Source organism: Sturnus vulgaris, chromosome 1, assembly GCF_052056855.1.
Source record: "Sturnus vulgaris isolate bStuVul1 chromosome 1, bStuVul1.hap1, whole genome shotgun sequence".
NCBI lineage: Eukaryota > Metazoa > Chordata > Aves > Passeriformes > Sturnidae > Sturnus > Sturnus vulgaris.
The window spans coordinates 129,981,086-130,001,007 of NC_142243.1; the positions used below are offsets into that span (position 1 = coordinate 129,981,086).

General features: G+C 40.0%; 1 protein-coding gene across 1 annotated transcript; it reads left to right on the forward strand.

Annotated features, from left to right (window-relative positions):
- Positions 1 to 978: 978 nt before the first annotated feature.
- LOC106849855 (carbonic anhydrase 2) lies at positions 979 to 18,885 on the forward strand. Its single transcript, XM_014870745.2, has 7 exons — positions 979 to 1,234; positions 1,731 to 1,928; positions 12,134 to 12,252; positions 13,648 to 13,740; positions 14,502 to 14,564; positions 15,589 to 15,744; positions 18,031 to 18,885. The coding sequence occupies exons 1-7, from the start codon at positions 1,201 to 1,203 to the stop codon at positions 18,148 to 18,150; spliced, it is 783 nt and encodes a 260-aa protein (XP_014726231.1). The 5' UTR covers positions 979 to 1,200; the 3' UTR covers positions 18,151 to 18,885.
- Positions 18,886 to 19,922: the final 1,037 nt, after the last annotated feature.

The following is a 19,922-nucleotide window of genomic DNA, read 5'->3' on the forward strand; positions in this document are numbered from 1 at the left end:
CTTAAGAAGAAAATGGGGTTAAGTTACAATGTCATTTCTATACCGAAAACTGCTCAGAGCAAGACACAGAAAAGCCTTCAAACAGGACCATCTGCAAGCGCTCTCGGCTAGGAGCTGCCCCTCGGGGCCAGTCCGCCCCACGGCAGCGCCCGGCCGGGGAAGCCGGCACGACACGGAACGGAGCCGCCGCTGGAAGGGCTGCCAAGGTCCGGTCCCTCCTGTCCTGCCACGGAACACCGGAGCGTTGCGCAATAAGAAAACATCTAAAATATGTATTGCAGTTTTGTTCTCGCTAATCCAGCCTCGAGAGCGGTAGCTGAGCCGCACTCACAGTTAAGTGTGTAGTGCCTCAATGGTAGGGATTACACGTAAGCGCAGCTTCTCCGGAGGCGATCAGGAAAAACGCACTACGGAGCAATGAGCAGTGACGTCCCCGTTCTGCTAAAGCCCCACCACAGCTGCTCTCCTCAACTCCGCCGATCTCCGTCTCCAAAACCTGGCACCTATGCCAAACCCTGGCTGCAGGACCCTCCGGCACGGCCGAGCTGCCCTGCCGGGCTGCCCTCTTCCCTCTTTTCCCTCCGCTCCCGGCAGGGAGCAGCACCCGACCGCCGTGCCGTGCCGCGCCGCGCACCCGCACGTACACACACACACACACACACACACACACACAGAGTCACACACAGAGGGACAAACGGACGCGCACCCGCTCCCTCTCCCGCACCGCACTCTCGCACCCGCCGCCAGCCCAGCACCGGCTCCCGGCGCGCTGCTCGGCCCGGCCGCCGCCACCTCCCAAGGTCACGGCGCCCGCAGGTGCGCGATGCGCGGAAGGAGGGTGGCAGCGCGGGGAGCAGCGGCGCGGAGCGGGCCCGGTACCGGCCGGCACCTCCCGGAACCGCCGGCCCGCCTGCGGCCGCACCGGACCGCCTCGCGCCGGACCGCCTCGCGCCGCCCGCCCGCCTGCCTGCCGGGGGCGCTCTGCGCCGGGCCCGCCACGGCTCCGCGGCCCATCGCGGATTACAGGGACCGCTCTCTCCGCCCCCAGCGGAGTCTCCCTCCGCCCTCGCCCTCTCTCTCCACCCCTCCTCCGGCCGCGGAGAAGGGCATGGAGTTGGCGGGAGCCTATAAAAGCCCCTGAGAGCGTGCTGGGGCCACGGCGCTGTGAGAGCCTCCACGGACGGAGCAGGGTTGTGCACCATGTCCCACCACTGGGGATACGGCAGCCACGACGGTGAGTGCCCAGCGGTGCAGGACACCTGCCGGCAGGTCCCCGGGAGCCGCGCCCGGGACGTGCCCGCTGCTGCCCGGCGGAGCCGTTGCCCGGACCGGCAGTAAGCTCGGTGGCGGCTTTCTCTCGTAACCTTGAAATGCACCTGCGCCCGGGCAGCCTGCCCTGCGCTCCGCACGCTGTGCCGGAGCATCTCCTGCTTCCCTGCTTACATTCCTTTACTTCGGGATGGGAGCGACAGACGCTACTCCACAGGACGGGGTGGCCTCGAGGACTCTCCCGTACAAGCCCCAGCGGGGCTGGGGGGTGCCGGGTGCCTCGGTGCCCAGGTGGGATCCCCGTTCACCTGTGCTGCCGCTACCGCCAGCCCGCGCAAGTGGTACGCAGCTAAAGGCTGATGCTGGTGTTCAAACATCCCGATTTCCAGAGGGAGGGTTATCGCTTATATCCCCCGAACTTTGTGTCTTTTCCCACTGAGTTGCCTTCCACTATCTTACAGGACCCGCTCACTGGCATGAGCACTTTCCCATCGCCAATGGAGAGCGCCAGTCCCCTATTGACATCTGCTGCAAGTCCGCCAAGTACGACTCCTCTCTGAAGCCTCTTAGCTTCAGTTATGATGCCAGTACGGCCAGAAATATCGTCAACAACGGGCACTCCTTCAACGTGGAGTTTGATGATTCTTCCGACAAGTCAGGTGAGACCTCACCTTCGTGTGCAGGAGGGGAATGGCAGCAATTGCTACTAACACTCCTACTAAAATGTAAATCCATAAGGGTTTTTTAAGGATGAATACCAAACTGTTCTGGCTTCTGAAAGGTGAGGATTCAGCAAACAGGAAACTGAGATCCCTTTAGAAGAAAACTAAGGCTGTCAAGGCAGCTAAACTCCAGTGAAGTGAATTAGTTTATTTTTGTATAAATCAGAAGGCTCTGGATAAGGGCTTGGCTGTGGAAAGGAAAAAACTTAGAAGTATTTGACAGGAATAATTTTAGGTATAGGTTATCATAAGCTATTGATCAAATGGTTAAAAGAAGAGGGAAAATACATTGTAGGAAAAAAATGGCCTTAGAATAGCAAAGGGTTACAGTTAACAACTTGAAGTGGAAATAGTTCAGAAATAGTTTCTTTGGTTATCAAAATATTGTTTCATATTTCTGAAGCCAGTAAGAAGTAGGCTCCCAGGTTAGTACAGAAACAGAGGAATGATTAGAAAATACCTCTTTGTTCTTTTGTAATTCAAAAAAAGCATTATCTCTGGCATTTCTTGATGCTGGGCTTTCTAGATAAAGTGTCTGATGCATTCCTACAAAGTTTGCTAGCAGGCAGTCGGTGCACAGTATCTTGCTGTTCATTGTGCTCTGTGGTGAAATTAAGCACTGAATCCTGCAAACCCTTAGTAATCCTTACTGAAAAGAATGGACTTTCTGAAGGACAGCCTGAATCCAAGCTGTCCTTGCAACAAGGGTTCTGTACGTTGTCTTTAATTGTAGTTTTTCATGGGGCTGCATTTGCAGAAATCATCACCCTGTCACAATGAATGTGCCTTTATTTTTAATTTGGACAACAAAAACAGTCCTGTTGTAAGTCACTGCCTGATTTAACTTGCTTGAGCAAGTGTCCTGGTTTTCCTAAGTGTTTTGTTGGCCATGTCTTTTAGGGAATGGTGCTGAAACCGAATGATCTATGCCTACTAAAAATACGAGGCGTTTGTAGCTAATGTAATACAGCCATATAACAGACATTCAGCAGTGCTCTAAGAATTTGACTTTGTATTTTAACTCTAGTGTTCACGCTGAACAATATTAAATGCTCAGATACAAATGTAACAGTTGTATAAATACACGTAGGTCCATATATGATTTACAAAAAGCATCAATGTTAATGTTTGTATCGTTTTAAAAAGGAGAGGAAAAAGATATTCTGATCTGTTTATTTTTCTGAAACACTGGGATGCTAAAGGACCTGCATCATGTTCAGTTTAACAGTGTCATGGAGAATAAGGTAAATGATCCAGAGTACAAAAAAAGGTATTTTCATACCAGATATGTGCAAGTCTGCTCTTGCTGCCATCCTGCTCTCTCACTGAGAGCAGGTTCAGGTCTCCAAGGTGTAAAAGCCTATTGTGTTCACTTTGTGTGTACCTAGGTCTGGGATGAACTGTGAAAATCACATTGTGAGGAATAAATGGCAGGAACATAAAATAATTTACAGAAATGCCTGTAGGAAGAATGGGTTTTTTTATGAGAAGTCAGTGCAGAACCAGAACATCTGTGACAGGGATCCTTTGACAAATATGCAGTGACACAGCTTTCAGAGTGGGAGGATAGGAAATGCAAGTAGAAATATTCTTGGTATCTCTATTAGTGAATACAAAAAAATTATTTTTAGAAACAAAAACCACTAAACAGATTTCTGTGAAGCTAGGTAAGGGTGGATCATTCACTACTAGACTTTCTCTATTGACATTTACAGTGCATAGAATCTACCTGGCAGAACACTTAATGGCTTCATTTGTATGCAGTTAACTAGGTAACCTACTTTCCTTACACAAAGTAGAGCTGTCTTTGACTTGTATCTGCTTGATTCTGAATCTGAGACTCAAATATGCATACTCAGTTCTTGGTTAGACATCACAACACTCCCAGGGAGAAGCTGTGTGAGGTTATGTGATGTGCTGGTATGTTTTATGGAAGACAATGGAATAATATCCTGTAAATACTTCCCACAGGCTGTATTGCTTGTTTCTATGATCTGTCCCATATGTGGTAATGAATTATCTATAGTAGTAGGCCCAAAATGAAGTAATAAGATCATTGTTTGTGAATAATCTTCAAGATGAGTAACTGCACGCAAAGTAGATCCATTTCATTAAGAACTGTCAGTCTCATGACTAATGACACTGGAGCAAACTGTACAATTGTTCTAGGTCTTAATGTCTGTTTGATCACTCCTGCTCTTCCCAATATACAAAACGACTTCTTGCAATTAAACCCCCAAACAGATAGTTTTAGCATTTTTACCTCTTTTTATTATGCTATGATGCATGTTTGGATAAAATTCTCTGAAAGAACATATTACTTATTTCTTCGATTCAGAAAATATGTAATGTGGATACTCTTGATCACAAATGAGAACAAGTAGATATGAGAGTAATAAAAATCTTGGTATTTTTGCTATAGAATGTATATTTGTTACATTACATGTATCCATCAGGAAAGTTGTAGGAAGCTTCTGCCCATATCTATGAAAAACAAAAAGAAAAATTGGGATTCCTTAAAGTGATATCTATATTACTTTGAGTAAGAAAAAAGTTCAGCTTTTTCAACAGAAATAACCTTATGTGCATTTTATATGAGTGATGTAACTTCACAGAAGGAAATGTTTTCTTCTTTGCTTTCAAAAGATTTCTTTATTAATTGGTGGTGCTTTAAAGACATAACTCATGATTCCGACTTTAATTTTGCTTATCACTATACAATTTTTTCTTACAATAATTTTCTAACAGAGAAATCGTATTAATTCTTTGTGATAGCTTTAGAATCTGACTTTGTTTTACTTTCATCTTAATTTTTTTTAGATATGCCTACATGCTACTAACAATGCTTAGAAAAACCCTCTTCCTAAGTAATTACTTAAAAATCTTTGATTTCAGTTCTTGTAGCAACTGTCTTGGTTGTGTGACAGCTATGCTAAGGCTCTGTTAATGCCCAAAGTGAATCCCCTTCATATTTCACAGTTGCAAGTTGGTAGAAATGGTGTATGGATAGGATATTCACAAGACAGATTTGCCGTGTAAATGAACTTTTTTGGTCTGGAAGAATTTCATATTTTTCTCTTACATAAAATAGCATTTTCTATTTTTTTGTCCTTGGAGACTTTTGGAATGCTTTCTTGAGTTTGTATGTGGAAACTGAACTGTGAACTTCCTCATTGTTGTTACTTAGTCTTCCCCTTCAGTTCTTGCAGTTGCTTTCCTAATTTTAATGTCCACTGTCTTTTAATAATAGTGAAACATAAAGTATTTGTAGGCATTAATCTTTAAAATTCATTAATTTAAAAAATTTCTTCTTCATTTTGAGAGCAAAAAGTCATAGTGATAAAAGTGTCACTAGGAATAAATCTTTCAATTCAGGTTCTTCCCTTCTTGTGATGGAACCAGACCTTATATGTACAAGTGAAGCAAGTGATGATGATAATTCTTAAAATAAGAATGTGTTACTATAATCCAGGAATTTTACAGCAGAGTCTCATTGAGACTACTTCTTTTGTCATATTAAACACTGCATATTCCAGTTTTCTGTAAGGACTTGTGTATCGCTTCCCTCGTTTTAAAAGACAGAAATAAACAACGAACTCTCAGAGCCCTAAAACCACAGGATGTGACTCTGCTCAAAAAACCCTCAAGAGCTTGAAAGATTTTGTAACATACGTAAAGTGTGTTCTCTGAGTTTTTCCAGAAAGTCTTTGAGAATTTATCTGAGTTCTGAAATTCAAGTGAGACATGTTCACAACAGTAGACTTTTCTGATCAAGTGTTTGATGAGCTTATAAAAGAAAAGTCAATCAGCCGTGAATTTATTCTATTACAAGAATGTTAAAATATATTTTAGCTGTAGAACCTGACAGAAGTGAATTGCAACTATGGTGTAAAACTCTAGAGACTTTACAAAATCTGCTGGTAAATTATGCTTGTGGCTAAGTCTCTTAGTTTCCTTCTCCTTGCTGCTTAGCTAGAGTATTGAAGTTCAAGTCAGTGTCCCAAGTAAATCTGACATTTTTGCAAATACGAAGTCATAGTAGAACTTCAAAATTATAAGAAGACCTTGAAAATGAAAATACTGTGTTTGCCTTGATGCTAGTTCACCTTGAGAGTCTTTCAGTAATTGTAATCCAATATATTACCTGATATTTTTATATAATTGTCAGTATTAATGCATACATTTCAGCTGTCTTGAATTATGACTCACTGTAAATAACCTAATCTATTTTGTTACAGTGGTTATTGGAGAGCCAGTGCATTAGAACTGCTCAGTTGGCAGTGAGTTTCTTTGAAAATAGTGCCACTGTTGCTCTTCTCCTATGCTTTTACCTCAGCTGGTCAAAAGGAAGAAGAAACATGTGGTCTGCTGTCTTTAAGGCACAACTCTTAATCAAAGTCACTGCTACTGGTCTATTTTTAGGCTTCCCAGATCTAAAGATATAATATTAGCCATGCCAGAATAATATTGCATGTCATCAGTAGAGGGTCATGGATTTAAGGTCTGCAGTGCAGTATAGCTTAAGCAATGAATGTGTTTATCCTTTGGAATCAGAAATGAGAGAACTGATTGATTATAGATTTAGGGGACTGTACTCAGACACCTGCTTATGCCACAAGTAATGTTGTGCATGGCTTGGCTAAAAAGTCAGGGGTTTCAAGGACATGTGATCTTTAAGTCATTTTTCCTGTGAACTGAGATCACCAGAAGCTGCAAAGTCTGTATAAACAAGTGACTTTAATAGATTCAGTACTTCCAGGAATTGGAAAGGAAGATGAGAGGGTGTGAGATTAGTCCTGCATGTTCCAGGCCTTCACTTCTTTACAGAAAAGTGCCCTTCTTCATTCACACTGTGGGGGGGGTGGATTTGTTGGTGGGGTTTTTGGGGTTTTTTATGTTAATATGCAATTTCTGAGCAGAAATTCCACCTGGAGTGCACATTTAACAATCATGGAACCTTCCTTCCCTTTTGCTAATCCCTCCTCTAGAGGCACTTTTAATGCAAAACCAGGAGAAACTAGCCAGCTGTTATCAGCTGGGGCCACTTGGAAAGGTTTATTTTTAAGATGTAATGAAGCTGTGTGCCAGATGTCACGATTACCACTCTTCTCAGCTGATAATTTGTTTATTTACTTACAAGCATGAGGACTGCTGCATACTTAGAGGCAATGCTCACACCTTGAGTTTTAGTCCTTCATTAGATCTCAGCATAGTATGAACACTGTCTAATACACAATTTTCAGTACAGTAAGCAGCCACTGGATTCGTGCTTAAGTATTACTATTAGAAATTAAATCAGTTGTTACTTACAAGAGAATTTTAATGCTTCCAGCTTGGTTCTTAAAGTTGTTGTCAGCCTATAATAGTGTGAAATGTGAGGGCTGAAGGCTTGTCAGAGTCTCAGTACAGCATCTTGTGATTCTCAGAGAATTTCTGTTTAAGAGACTACATGAGAAATAAGCTCTACTGGTCCCAGGGAGTTGGAGGAATGTTAAGAACCTAAATGACTTGGTATCCTGAAGCAGGTCAGAGTCTTTCTGCTTTCTGGCTGCTGCCCAGTCTCAGTTCAACTGAGGTGAATTGGAGCCACTGACCTGCTGTAGATACACACGTCTTCAGACTTGCTATGTTTTGGCAACTGTTTCATTCTGGTCTATCTCTGTGGAACATCCTTGTGGCCTTATCAGGCTAAATTTCTGGCAAGGTCAGAAGTAGGTTTGTTTTGGTATTTTTTCCTTATGATATACAGATTTTTTTTTAAAATATTTTTTTCTTCCCCTCATAGTGAAACCCATTACAGATGTTTTCTGCAAATATGAGCCCTATAGTCAGATACTTCAATGCTATTTTACTTTTGTTACTTGTAATGATACAATGTCCTAGGAGGAATATCTGAAAGGGATAACATAAAGAAGGAAACATCTCACAAAATGTGATTCTCCGTACTTCATGTTTCAGAGAATTGACAGTTCACCCTAACTGAACTCTAGTCTGTCAGATGGGAAGCCCATCCTTGCATAAGAACACAAGGCTAATTCCTGAGCATCCTTGTAAGAGCCTTTTTCATGTCATTAATAGTACATGGTGCTCAAGTAGGTTTTTTTTCTTGCCTCAAGTAATGCTTCATCTGCTTTCTCTCTTCAAGTCTTGTTTACCATTGTATAGATGTCTGTGTATACACAACAGCTTACCAAATATTAACATTAATGTATGCACTATGCATATGTTTTCATTTACCTAGAATGTTATTTACACATCACATCTACTGAAGGCTGATACAAAATCATGGTTTTCTTTGTGCTAAAGCAGTGTGTGTACAAGAGGGCTGATGTCAAAGGTAGATGCTTGAAGTGTCCTGCTGCTGGGTTTTTGTTTGGTGGAATCTCAATTAGAATTAGTTCTCCAAGTTTGGAGATTTCGTACATTTTCTGTGATCTAGTGGACCCATTATTTCAGCTGCTAGAAGGAGCTTTGTAGTCAGTGATTGTTAATCTGAGAAAATGCAGAATGAGGAAATGTTCTACAAATGACAAACTTCACAGTAGTATTTTTTTCTTATCACACTAATTTGTATGACAGGAAGGAATTCAATCTAACTCATTAAACAGTCTTGTAGTTCCTCCATTTTGATTAATGCTTTGGCATGTTTATTGGCTTGATGAGATTTATTGGTCTTCTGCTCTGTATAGAGAGAACATTCCATAGAAGTTAACTAAATAACAGTAATTCCCACAGTATTCCTGCAAAAATTTAGATGTGGTTGCTGACACTTTTTGAATAAAGGTATGAAGTGGTCCACAGTATTTTTTTACAAGGCTATTCTGTTTTACATTGGAAGGATAACTGCTCACCGATTTGCCTTTAAATAGAACAGTGAAGGTATGTAGCCTCAGTAAACAGCTGTACCAGATGCAGCAAAAGGCCCTTTTATTTCTGTGTGTTTTCAAACATCCCAAAAAGTGTAATGGACTCAAATTAACTTCACCTTCTGTATCCAAGAAATCCCACAGTTGGTATAAGTCACATAAATGGAAGAGCTTGTGTGTATTATTTGACTTCCTGAATTAGTGCTACTAATACTTGTGTTCATCTAATTTAGACCATGTTATGAGATAATTCAATGGTGAAATATAATTACTGGATGTTACTAGTATAACTTTTCCATTAAAGGGTAAAAGATAGAATGGAAATGGAAAAAGGTTACAATTTCTTAATCTAAGGAAAGTAGCTCCAAATTTGTCTAGTAAGTGTCTTATAGTGGGAAAAAAAGAAAGAGCATTGTCAAACTGTCACCTCTTGGGCTGTAACACAAGACCAGGTTATGATGTAAACTGTCTCGAGTAGACGGAATCTGTGAGAAAAGAAAGTTTATTCAGCTCTTCTTGTTCTGTCCTCAGACAGTGCTGCACCCTAAGCTACGCTATAAAGCAGAAAGGATCACAGCTACATCTGTATTTTCACTTATACTGATTTCAAAAGAAGGGAGCTAATGATGAAATGCTCAAATATGGATCAAAACTTCCCCTTTTAAACTTTTTTAAACTTTAAAAAAAACTCACACAGAACTTTTAATAAAAGGATGGAAAGGTTTCAACGTAGCTTCAAGCTGATATTCCTGTTACATGGAACAGACAGGGAAGTTGGTGGTATGAATGTTGTTCTGATTCTTTGTGAACTTTAATATTGCAAAAACCGGTAACATTTATTTATGGTTTAAAAAGCTTGTTCTGAAGAAAAAAAAAAAAACTCTATTATTCCTACTTTGCCTTTTAAGTTTAGTATTAAATTCTGCTTTCTTGGAAAGGCTGAGAAGTATTAAAAAATAATGCTTAAAATGGGCTAGAACAAGAGAGCCATTCTGTAATTAAGTCTGCTGAATTTGTATTCATTCATACTAATCTAATTATTACTTTCTTTGAATGCCCTGCTGTGAGTCAAAATAAGCTAGTGCTGGATTTGAGAACCACAGAATGAGAAAAGTAAGCAAAAACTGCAAAGGGATTTTTCTGCATCTTTTGGGGTTTTGAGACTACAGCAAACTTTGTGTAGAGAAATAACACTGCAAATGAACTCGAGAACATTGCATGGTTCTGCTTTTCAGCATGCTTTCCATTGATTAATAATGGCAGATTAACCTGTGCTGTGCTAGTGCTTTCTGAGGTCAAGGAGTGGTGGAACCTCAGTCCATTTGTACCTGCAACAACTGGCAAGACCGTGAGCTAAAGAAATGGAAACATTGCAACTCCATGGCATAATTTTAAAGTGAAACACTATATTGTGTGGATTAAATTATTTTGCATCTGTAAAGACACAGCAACCAGTTGCTTCATTTACAAAAGGAACTAATGCCTTTTTACAGCTGCCATTCAGAAAGTACTCAGATTTGTAGTCTTGTGCTTGAAACAGTTATGTTTCTTGGCAACTAGCACATGCAGAAATGTAAAAGTAAAATAAGATATGTTCCTATTTGATTGCTTTAAGTAGCCGTTCTTCTTTGGATCACGTAGCTTGGAAATAGGTAGGACAAGTCCTAGTCTGTTGGCTACAGTATTGGAAATTACATAGGTTGCAGTGGAACATCTATTAATGTTTTTCAAATAAAAATACGTGCTGGGAGACTTCTAAATATATTCAGCAAAGGAGCCCGAGGCAAAGGCTAGATTTGTCCACTGAACTCAAATTTTGCATGCATAGGGAACAGTGGTGGAAACTCATGTATTTTTAAGAAATCTTACTTCATTTTCATGTATTGCAAATTTTTAGTGAAATCTTTGTCACCTTATTGTTTATATCCATGGCTGGTGTTGTCCATGCTTGTATATAATGGGACTTTTTCAAACCTGAACATGCAGCCAGCTTTTCCAGCCAGCATATGATTGATGTATGTTTTCACACATGCACGTATTGTGCTAGTGTCTAGACTAACTGCAGACTGAGAGGGAAGCATCTTTATTCCACAGAATCATTTTGTGGCACATATACATATTAGAGCACACTTACATGTAATATCTGATGGCAACACTCTTCTGTCACTTTATTGTATATATAGTTTGAGAGAAATTGGGCTCTTAAAATATCTAATGCTTCAAATTACTTTTTGTTTTTCAATTTTTAAATATTAACAACTTAAAGATTTAATTTTGAACTTGGATTTGAGATGCTTGGGGGGGAAAAAAAGGAAAAAAATCCCCAACCAAACCACAGATTGGTGTAAAACCTTACTCTGATAACTTCAATAAATAGCTCTATTTAAGAGAACTATTTGTTACTATTCTGTGCTTTATACTGCACTGGAGGAGACATTGTCTGTGCCCTGAGCATTTTGCAGTGATAGGGCTTGATCCTGCATATCATAATGGTGATTGGTCACAGTTGGAGTAGAAGGGTGGAACTAACAAGCAGAATAAGGGAGCTTGCTCTTGTATAATTCAAAGTGTGGCTGGGAACTTCACTCAGAGCAGTCCCATAGCATGAGTAATGCCAGATAGAGACCATAAATAAACAACTCATTTCCAATCCATGTTTTAAAAAATCTGTCTATGTAGGCATTGTCATTTTTACCACAGTGGGAAGGACAAGAGATTTGAATTCACATCACTGCATTGTCTTGTCCTGTGCCTAGTGCTTTACCTTGCTGCAGCAAAGCTAACCCATGGCAAACAGGTGTTCAGGTTTAAATTGGAAACAAAAACATTTTACTCAATCCAATCTGCCACAGGATTTGCAGGATTAAGGCCTAAATGGATGAAGTGTCTAAAATGAAAGGACAGAGTACATTAGTACATGGAAAATGTTTTGATGTTCAAATGTACTTAGAATGATTCAATGTGAGCCCCTTACAAAGGGCTTTTTTTATTTATTTGGTGACAGAAAAGTTACATCTTCCCTCATCACTTGTAATACTAGCATGCCTGTTAAGTTGCTGATGAGATGTTCACTGTAAAGTCACTCACGTTTTTATGCATTTATTATCGATTTTGGTGTATTGCAGTAATGTACCATTGAGGATGATCTGGAGTAGCATGGCAGCATGCAATGAACTGTAAATCACATAAAAGACTTGAGACAGCTGTTTCAGTTTGAGGGAAGACTTGATAACAAAAGTTATGTGAGTTGCTAATAAAGGCTCTTTTTCTTTGCAGTGCTGCAGGGAGGAGCGCTGGATGGGGTCTACAGGCTGGTGCAGTTTCACATTCACTGGGGATCCTGTGAAGGCCAGGGATCTGAGCACACTGTGGATGGTGTGAAGTATGATGCAGAGGTAAGACATGCTTTACCTTCTCCAGTGTCTTCTTTGTATGAGTATTCTACCAGAGTAGCACCTTCTCTACAAATTTTCATATGAGAAGGTTACCATAGAAGACTTTGCTATGATGCCACCTTAGAACATACTCCTTGCAAAAGAGCAAAAATTATAATTTTAAATTTTTTTTTCTCAGCTACTTCATGTCAAAGAGAAACAGAAAATCGTGCATTAACAATACCTGTTTTTTTATTCCCTGCTTTCTCAATGACTCTTGGAAATAAGGAAATAGAATTGCAGCACCTCTATACATACACCTCCCCTTTTCCTAGTTTCAATTTTTAACATCAGAGGTATTTATAAAAGCAGCAGAATAATTTTGGGGCAAATATTTTTCATATTTTGATAGCGAAGAATCAAGGGGAGCTATGAAGAGGGCAGACAGTAAAGTGCAATCTTACAGGCACTCTTTTTGATATCCTTTAGACTCCAGATGTCCCTCAGACCACGTAAGACTCCATATTACAGTCTCATACAGAAACTGAGTGACTTTAGTGCCTTGCATCCCAACTTTTGTTTTAGAAATCTACCTCTGGTTTCTGTGACTGACTTCTAAAATATATTCATAAATAAACATTTATGAAACATACCTGTGACTTACATTAACAGATAAATTTCCCCACAAATTTGGCAGGTATTGGCTCAGCTGCTTTTTCATGAGGGAAATAGCTTTTGTCTTATCTGAGAAACTTTCAGTTGCGTCCTGTCTTTCACAGGACCATAATTACTTGTTCAACTTGACTTGCAGATGTGGGGAAATAACCTGGTGAACTTAAATTAGACATGACTGGGAAATTAAAAAGAAAGTAACATCCTGGTGAACATGATCTGGAGATTCATTTCACATTCTTTTCCAAGTCTTTCCAGAAAAGGACAGGACTTTTTAAAAAAAAAAAACTTTCAAATTGTAAGTCAAATCTATAGTTAGTGTGTCTTCTCTGCTTCTTCTGACACTGGCAATATATGTCAGTGTGGTAAGAACTCCAGGATATATAACATTAAAATACTACATTAAAATCCTATGGGCCTGTATGTGGGAAAAACTTATGCTGAAGATAACAGGAGTTTCACCACATGAAAAGCATAATGATACAGCCACAGCTTGCCTTTGAAACTTACCAGAGAATATGAGTGAGGAGCAAAATAAAATGCATTAGAGAACTCTCTTTGAATAAATGAAACTTTAAAGTAGATAAATAATTCAACAAATTCTTAACTGTACTCAAAAGCTTTCAAACTTCAGCAGTAAAACACCATCTTGCTCGTAATAAATTACTTCCCTACATCTTCATTTGTGAAGTGTTCTGGATGGAATATCATCTTCACAGTGCTTCTTTGTTTTCTTGCTCGTAGCTCCATATTGTTCACTGGAATGTAAAATATGGTAAATTTGCTGAAGCTGTGAAGCATCCTGATGGTTTAGCTGTGGTGGGCATCTTCATGAAGGTTTGTTAAAATTTTTCTTTATTTGTCCAACGCATCCATTGTGTTATGGAGGGAACCTAAGATTAGAAAATACAGAATACAGCAGCATTGTGCTATGCTGCCCAAATCCATAGCAAACTAGGTGGTGCTCCAAATTCTTACCTTCCTTTATCTGTGAAAGCTGTACCCTGGCCATGGAGTATGACTTCCATCCATCACAGTGGCAGCCATGTAGCAGTAGTCTTGCCTTCATCAAGGCAGTGAAGCTGCCATAACTCTACCAATGAAAGATGATGTGCATAACTGACCAAGTTGTGTGTATGTGTACGAATCTGCAGTGCAACCAGCCTAAATAACACCGATTTTCCTTTTCTTGTCATTGTTAATTGCCAGAGTGTTTTGTGTTAGTTGAATTGTCTTCAACTAGCTATCTAGAGGAGGTGTCTGCTACAGCAGTACATAGTACTCCATCCTGGCCTCACTGAGGGTGATTATTCTATTAGCAGGGTGACTTCCATAAAAGAACAGCTTAGGTCCAAAAATAAATCCACACACTGTAAATGAAAATAGCTTTATTCTGTCCAGTGTCCTTGGCTGACCTGTCTTTGCTCGCTGTCAACTGGCATGATTTTACAGAGACTGTTTTAGTCACTTATGCTGTAATACTCCTATTATGTACTGAAATGTGGTTGGAAAAAAATTTCCTTGAGAACTCTAACAGAAAACTGAAGGTGGCATGAGAATGCATGGTGATTTTTATTTTCATATGGTTTGTTTTACAGGTGGGAAATGCCAAGCCCGAGATTCAGAAGGTTGTGGATGCTCTGAGCTCCATTCAAACCAAGGTAATACTTGCTGCCTATGTTGATGGACACCCAATACAATTGTGCTGCATTATCTGCTTTGGAAAGTAGATTTTTTTGCTTCTTCCCAGCCTCCTGCATATATGAAAGTAAAACAAACCCACCTGCCATCAGCACAGGTGCTCCTATACTATAATTCTAAAAACAAAACAGATTGGAATGAAGTTGAGATAGAGAGCATGGAGTACTAGAAAGAGTGATTATTTCTTCTCTTTGTGATTACATTTCTTTCTTTCAACTGTATTTAAACCTATAGGGTAGGATTCATATTCTTAATCTAAACTACACTTCTAGGTGCCCTTTCTAGTCATTGGTAACAGATGGAAAAGACACTTCCCCTCATCTGTGGGCTAAATTTCCTTTTTCCAAGAGGGCATGCTTCTCTTGGCTATTTCTAGACAGAACTCAGATAAACAGATTGATCAGGATATATAATTTAGGGGAAAAGAGTCTTTCTGTATTTTAAATATTGTGTGCAGTGTTTGTGTGATTTTAGTGTGCTGTGTAATGAGAAACTAAAAGTACTTAGTGAGTAATTAGGTACCTTCATAGTGGGTAAAGGCCTGTACCAATGAGAAATGTGGACAGAAAAGATAAAAAATGAGATTACGTTTCTCATCAGGCTCCCTTTGAGGTAAATGGATATTGCTGCTTACTTCAATGAACTCTCCAACAGGTCTCACAGGTTCTGTTTCCAGTGCAGTCAGTGTATGTGGCATCTGAAACCTCATTGTTTTTCAGGCGAGGTCAACTCTTATCTCTAAGACCAAGGAACATAAATGCAGCATTTGATACGAGAAGCAGTATCTTGAAAATCTTGTAAGAAATATATTGCTGAGAGTATTTAAACCTGAATGTACTGTAGTTGGCATGCAACACTTGATGCCACGTTCCATATCTGCCTTCCTAGAAACATGGAGCTTTCCTAGGAGACTTCAGTGCTGCAATCCCTGTGTGTGTATGTGGTGTCTCTCTGACATCAGAACATCTGCTTACTTTATTGTAGGGAAAGCAAGCTTCCTTTACAAATTTTGACCCCACTGGACTCCTTCCTGCATGCAGAGACTACTGGACATACCCTGGCTCACTGACCACTCCACCCCTGCTTGAATGTGTGATCTGGCACGTTCTGAAGGAGCCCATCACTGTGAGCCCTGAGCAGGTAGGTTTCCAATGGATGGTGCCTGTAGATGTTTACTGGAGCTACACTGATGGCTTCAGTTCAGCCCACCAGGTGATCTGTGTAAGTGGCAGTGTTAGTGCAGAGCTGTGCAAGGTATTAGCTAGCATCACATGTCAAAAATATCTATCTGAAGTAGTAATCCTCTTCTGACAGGACTCTGCTTCTGCCTGTGGATATAGAGTTTGCTGTAGAATGTAAGGTTGTTCTCTATTTGCACACTCCAGGGAAAATGGAGGGGAGAAGTTAGAAAAATTATCAGATATTTTCCAGATGCATGGTTAGAGCTGTTATGTGGTAAAAATCTGGAAAATTGAGGCTTGCATGAAAAGACCATTTGCACATGCAGAGTTAGTCTAGCATGTATTGTGAGCATCAGCAGGTTTGCTGTACATGCAATTACCTGTCTGGGTGTACTTACCCTGAAAAGGCCAGGTTTACAAAGCACCTGGGGAGCATGTGTGCTGCATCCACAGTCTCACACTGTAGAGCTGTAGTTGGTCCATTGATTTTCCAGCGTTTCCAGGACACAGAGCTCTTTTTGCAAGTTCTATTTGTCACAGAACAGACTGGGAAATCCTACGCAGATTTGTGATGATTCTAATAAAGCTCCCATTGTTTGGAAGAGGCAAAATTTGCAGATTCCAGAAGTCTGCAAGAAAATCTCTGACCAGCCTGAGAAGGATAGTCTTCCTAGGAGGAAGAAGCTTGTGCAGATTAAATCACTCTTGGCCCCAGCTTTTGGCCATCCATTAATGAAATTACGTACAGGCAAGATGCCATTCTTGGGTTCAGATCTGTGTGCTTGAGAGATATAAATAGAATCTAGAGCCTATAAATACAAACTGGCCCTGAAGGGCCTTAGTCTAACCTTCAAATTCCTAAGTATCTTTTATAGAATGGCAGATATGCTAACAACCTGCACCTAATTCTAGCGAGTTTGTTCATCTGATGTGAAAGAAAATGCAACTGAGCTGTTGTAGAACTTAACATAATAAAAGATAGAATACGTGATGAGGAAGAACTGTTGGAAGTAATAACTATAGCAGTGATTGATAGCCTTTAGTAAACTGCAAAGGAGCATTCAAGTTGACACTATTTACTTGCTCCAAACTGTTCCTATTGCTGTTGATAATTCAAAGTTTGCAAATACGGTTTCATTGTAGGACAGGAAGGCACTCACCAAAATAGTGGGAGTTTTTCTACTATACCTACTCCAACCACATACAAGTGGTAAAAGTTACCACTTATTACTCCACCACATGTCCCTTCATATTACCATCAATATTTCCACTCTGTGTGGCAGTTTGATTCCCGCCCCCCCCCCCCCCCATACTGATCAAAACAAGAAACCATATGCACGGTTTAAGATAGATAGATAGGTTTTCCAAAGCTAGAAAGAAGCTGTGTATAACAGCAGGGTGTAGCAAGCCTGCTACCCTTTGTTGTGACACAGCAGTTCCTGACAGAGGTTGAGCCCTGAGCTTTTTTTTTGGTTGGTCCTGAAGGTGAAGTCCAATGGAGACAGGTCACTGCTGAGGCCATTTTTCCTTGAATGTGGAAATAAACAGGTCTAGAACCTGACTTGTAGGAAATTGTGTCCCACCTACATATGTTCATCAGCACTTCTACCTGTCTGAGATCATGTTTGGGGTGGGTTATTATTTTGGCACAATCCTTTTGTGAGGTTTGGACATTCCTATTTGGACATAAAGGTGCTTTTGTTGCATCAGATTTTGCAAGCTCCAATTGTACTTTAGGAAAAAGTACCATAACTATACAGTATGCTCCTATTGATGTGATTTTCCCTTCTTATAGCATTTGAAAATCAAGATAACTTGAATTTTTCAACAGTTTTATTTTGACTCCAGGGTAAAGCCATTTTTGTTATTATTTCAAGTGGACTTAAAAACAAAAGATCCAGAACTGCATAACTTGCAGAGGATTCTGAAAGGATTTCAATTCATATCTGGGTCAAGGACAAACAGCTCTTTTCTTGTGGAGTTCACAAAATGTGTATCTATGCCCTTGTTTTTTGTGCTTTCATAACTGTGCTTGCCAGGATATTTTGTGGACAGGAGAGTCTCTGTTGAGGCTGGAAATGATGTGGATGAAATGCAGACATTTGGGTGCTGATGCCATCTCTAGACTACTAGCACCGATAAAACTTTGAGTTGGAGCTCTGGTTCAGGCCCAAGATGCGTAGTTTCAAAAAGTCCCGCTGAAATGAGAGGATGCATTTGAGGATATTTGTGCCTTTTTCCACAGATGTGCAAAATCCGTGGCCTTTGCTTCAATGCTGAGAATGAGCCCGTGTGCCACATGGTGGACAACTGGCGCCCGTGTCAGCCTTTGAAGAGCAGAGAAGTCAGAGCCTCCTTCCAGTAACCTCCGTGCTGAGAGCGTTAGGAATTGCTGTGTTTGTGAGGAACCCCTTTTGCTAAGCCCAAATCAAACTTTGCCATGTGTGCCCAGGCAACATCTTGTCTCCCAGATCCATTCTTTCTTTTGCTCTGCATCTGAAATGCCAGCTAATGAAATGTGAAAGGCTCTTGGCCAAATGGGAAAGGGTTCTTAAGGTGTGGGGTTGGGGGCAGCAGGGGGTGGGTGGCTGTGTGCATTTTGGTGACTTACTACGACTGAAACTTTGGTATAACAGTATGGTGGCTACTTGGGAGAGGATTTGGTGGTAGCAAAATAAGCCATTTTAAGAAACCTCATCCACTGGTGTGATAGTACACGTAACTAACGATAACTTGAAGCTTTGTAAGAAGCACAGGAATACAGAATCTAGCTATTATTTAGTAAAAAAGGTATTTTGAGAAAGCTAAGTGAAATGAATATTTAGGATTAGACTTCTTAGATTTTAAGAAACTGACATGTAAATATTTTTGAGACTATTTTGCATTTTTACCCATGCTGTCAACAGCCTTAGTTAACGTCTTAATGGTAGTGCTGGGTTTTTTTAATTAAACACGTTCTAAATTAAGTGTCATCTTTAAAAGTTGTTATTACCATAGAAATAATACAAAATATCTTTTCATTGAAATAATATATGTTCTAATTTAAAAAGGAAGATAATATTGTATTTTAGATAACTTCTCTAATAAATCTATACTTCTATTTTTGCTTCCCTGCTGTTATTTTAATTCTGGTAAGGAGTCACTAATCTGTTCACATGATTGCATATTAAACATAATTACTAAACATGTACATTGGGAATTGACTTCAGTAACACTGAACATGAATACAAGACTATATGGATATGTTAAGAAACTTTCTCTAAGTAGGTATTTTCTCTTTGATAGCAGAAGGAAGTGTTAATTTTGAATAATAACTACAAATTATCATCAAAATTGAATATATAATGAAAGATGCCTTCACAAAACTTTTGAACAAACGTATACTGAAGAATGGGCTCATTAGATTCTGGTCCTAGTTTGTAAATTAATTTATTATGACTTTGCTACTCCATTTGGAATCACTTTGTAATTTGTAAAGTATCATTTGGGCAGGCTATGTTCTAAAGCACCTGGATCTTGAAATGTGTGAGATGGAAATGAAGATGTCTCAAAATGCATACAAAGATCTTCAGAAAACTCTGTCAAATCTTAGCCTTTGAAAAGCTTTCACATTTAAAATCCCCACCATCCTACCCCCACAAAAAAAACCAAAAAACAAAAAATACCCCAAACTGAAAAACAGAGAAACCAATTATTATTTTGTTCTATTATTTTTTTCATGGAGTTACAAAGGTAATCTACAAGCTTGTCTCTTGGTACAACAGCCATGCTGTCAGATTTGAGTGGTTTGAGTAACTTTCTGACTCTAAGCATCACTCCAGGCCTGAGTGCTGTGTGTTCTTCCTGAGCAATGCAAGAGAGACTACACCTCCATAATGGGAATTTTAGATCCAATTTCTTGTGGCTTAAAGCTGCTGAAGCAAGCTAAGAAGAAATACAGAATCACAGGATGACTGAGGTTGGATGAGATCTCTGGGGGTCACCTGGTCCATTGGTTCTGTTGACACTGGGCCACTAACAGCATGTCACTATGCTGAAATATCATCTGAATATCTAAGGATAATTGAAAAAATTACTCCTAAACTTAATAAAATAAGAGTCCCAGATTTTAAAACTCTAAACCAATACCTTGACAAC

Bases quoted from the DNA above. Each gene is read 5' to 3' on its own strand.
- LOC106849855 (XM_014870745.2), top strand. From the start codon at position 1,201: ATGTCCCACCACTGGGGATACGGCAGCCACGACG. The intron at 1,235-1,730 runs GTGAGTGCCCAG...ACTATCTTACAG, and splicing joins GGGATACGGCAGCCACGACG to GACCCGCTCACTGGCATGAG. The intron at 12,253-13,647 runs GTAAGACATGCT...TCTTGCTCGTAG, and splicing joins GTGTGAAGTATGATGCAGAG to CTCCATATTGTTCACTGGAA.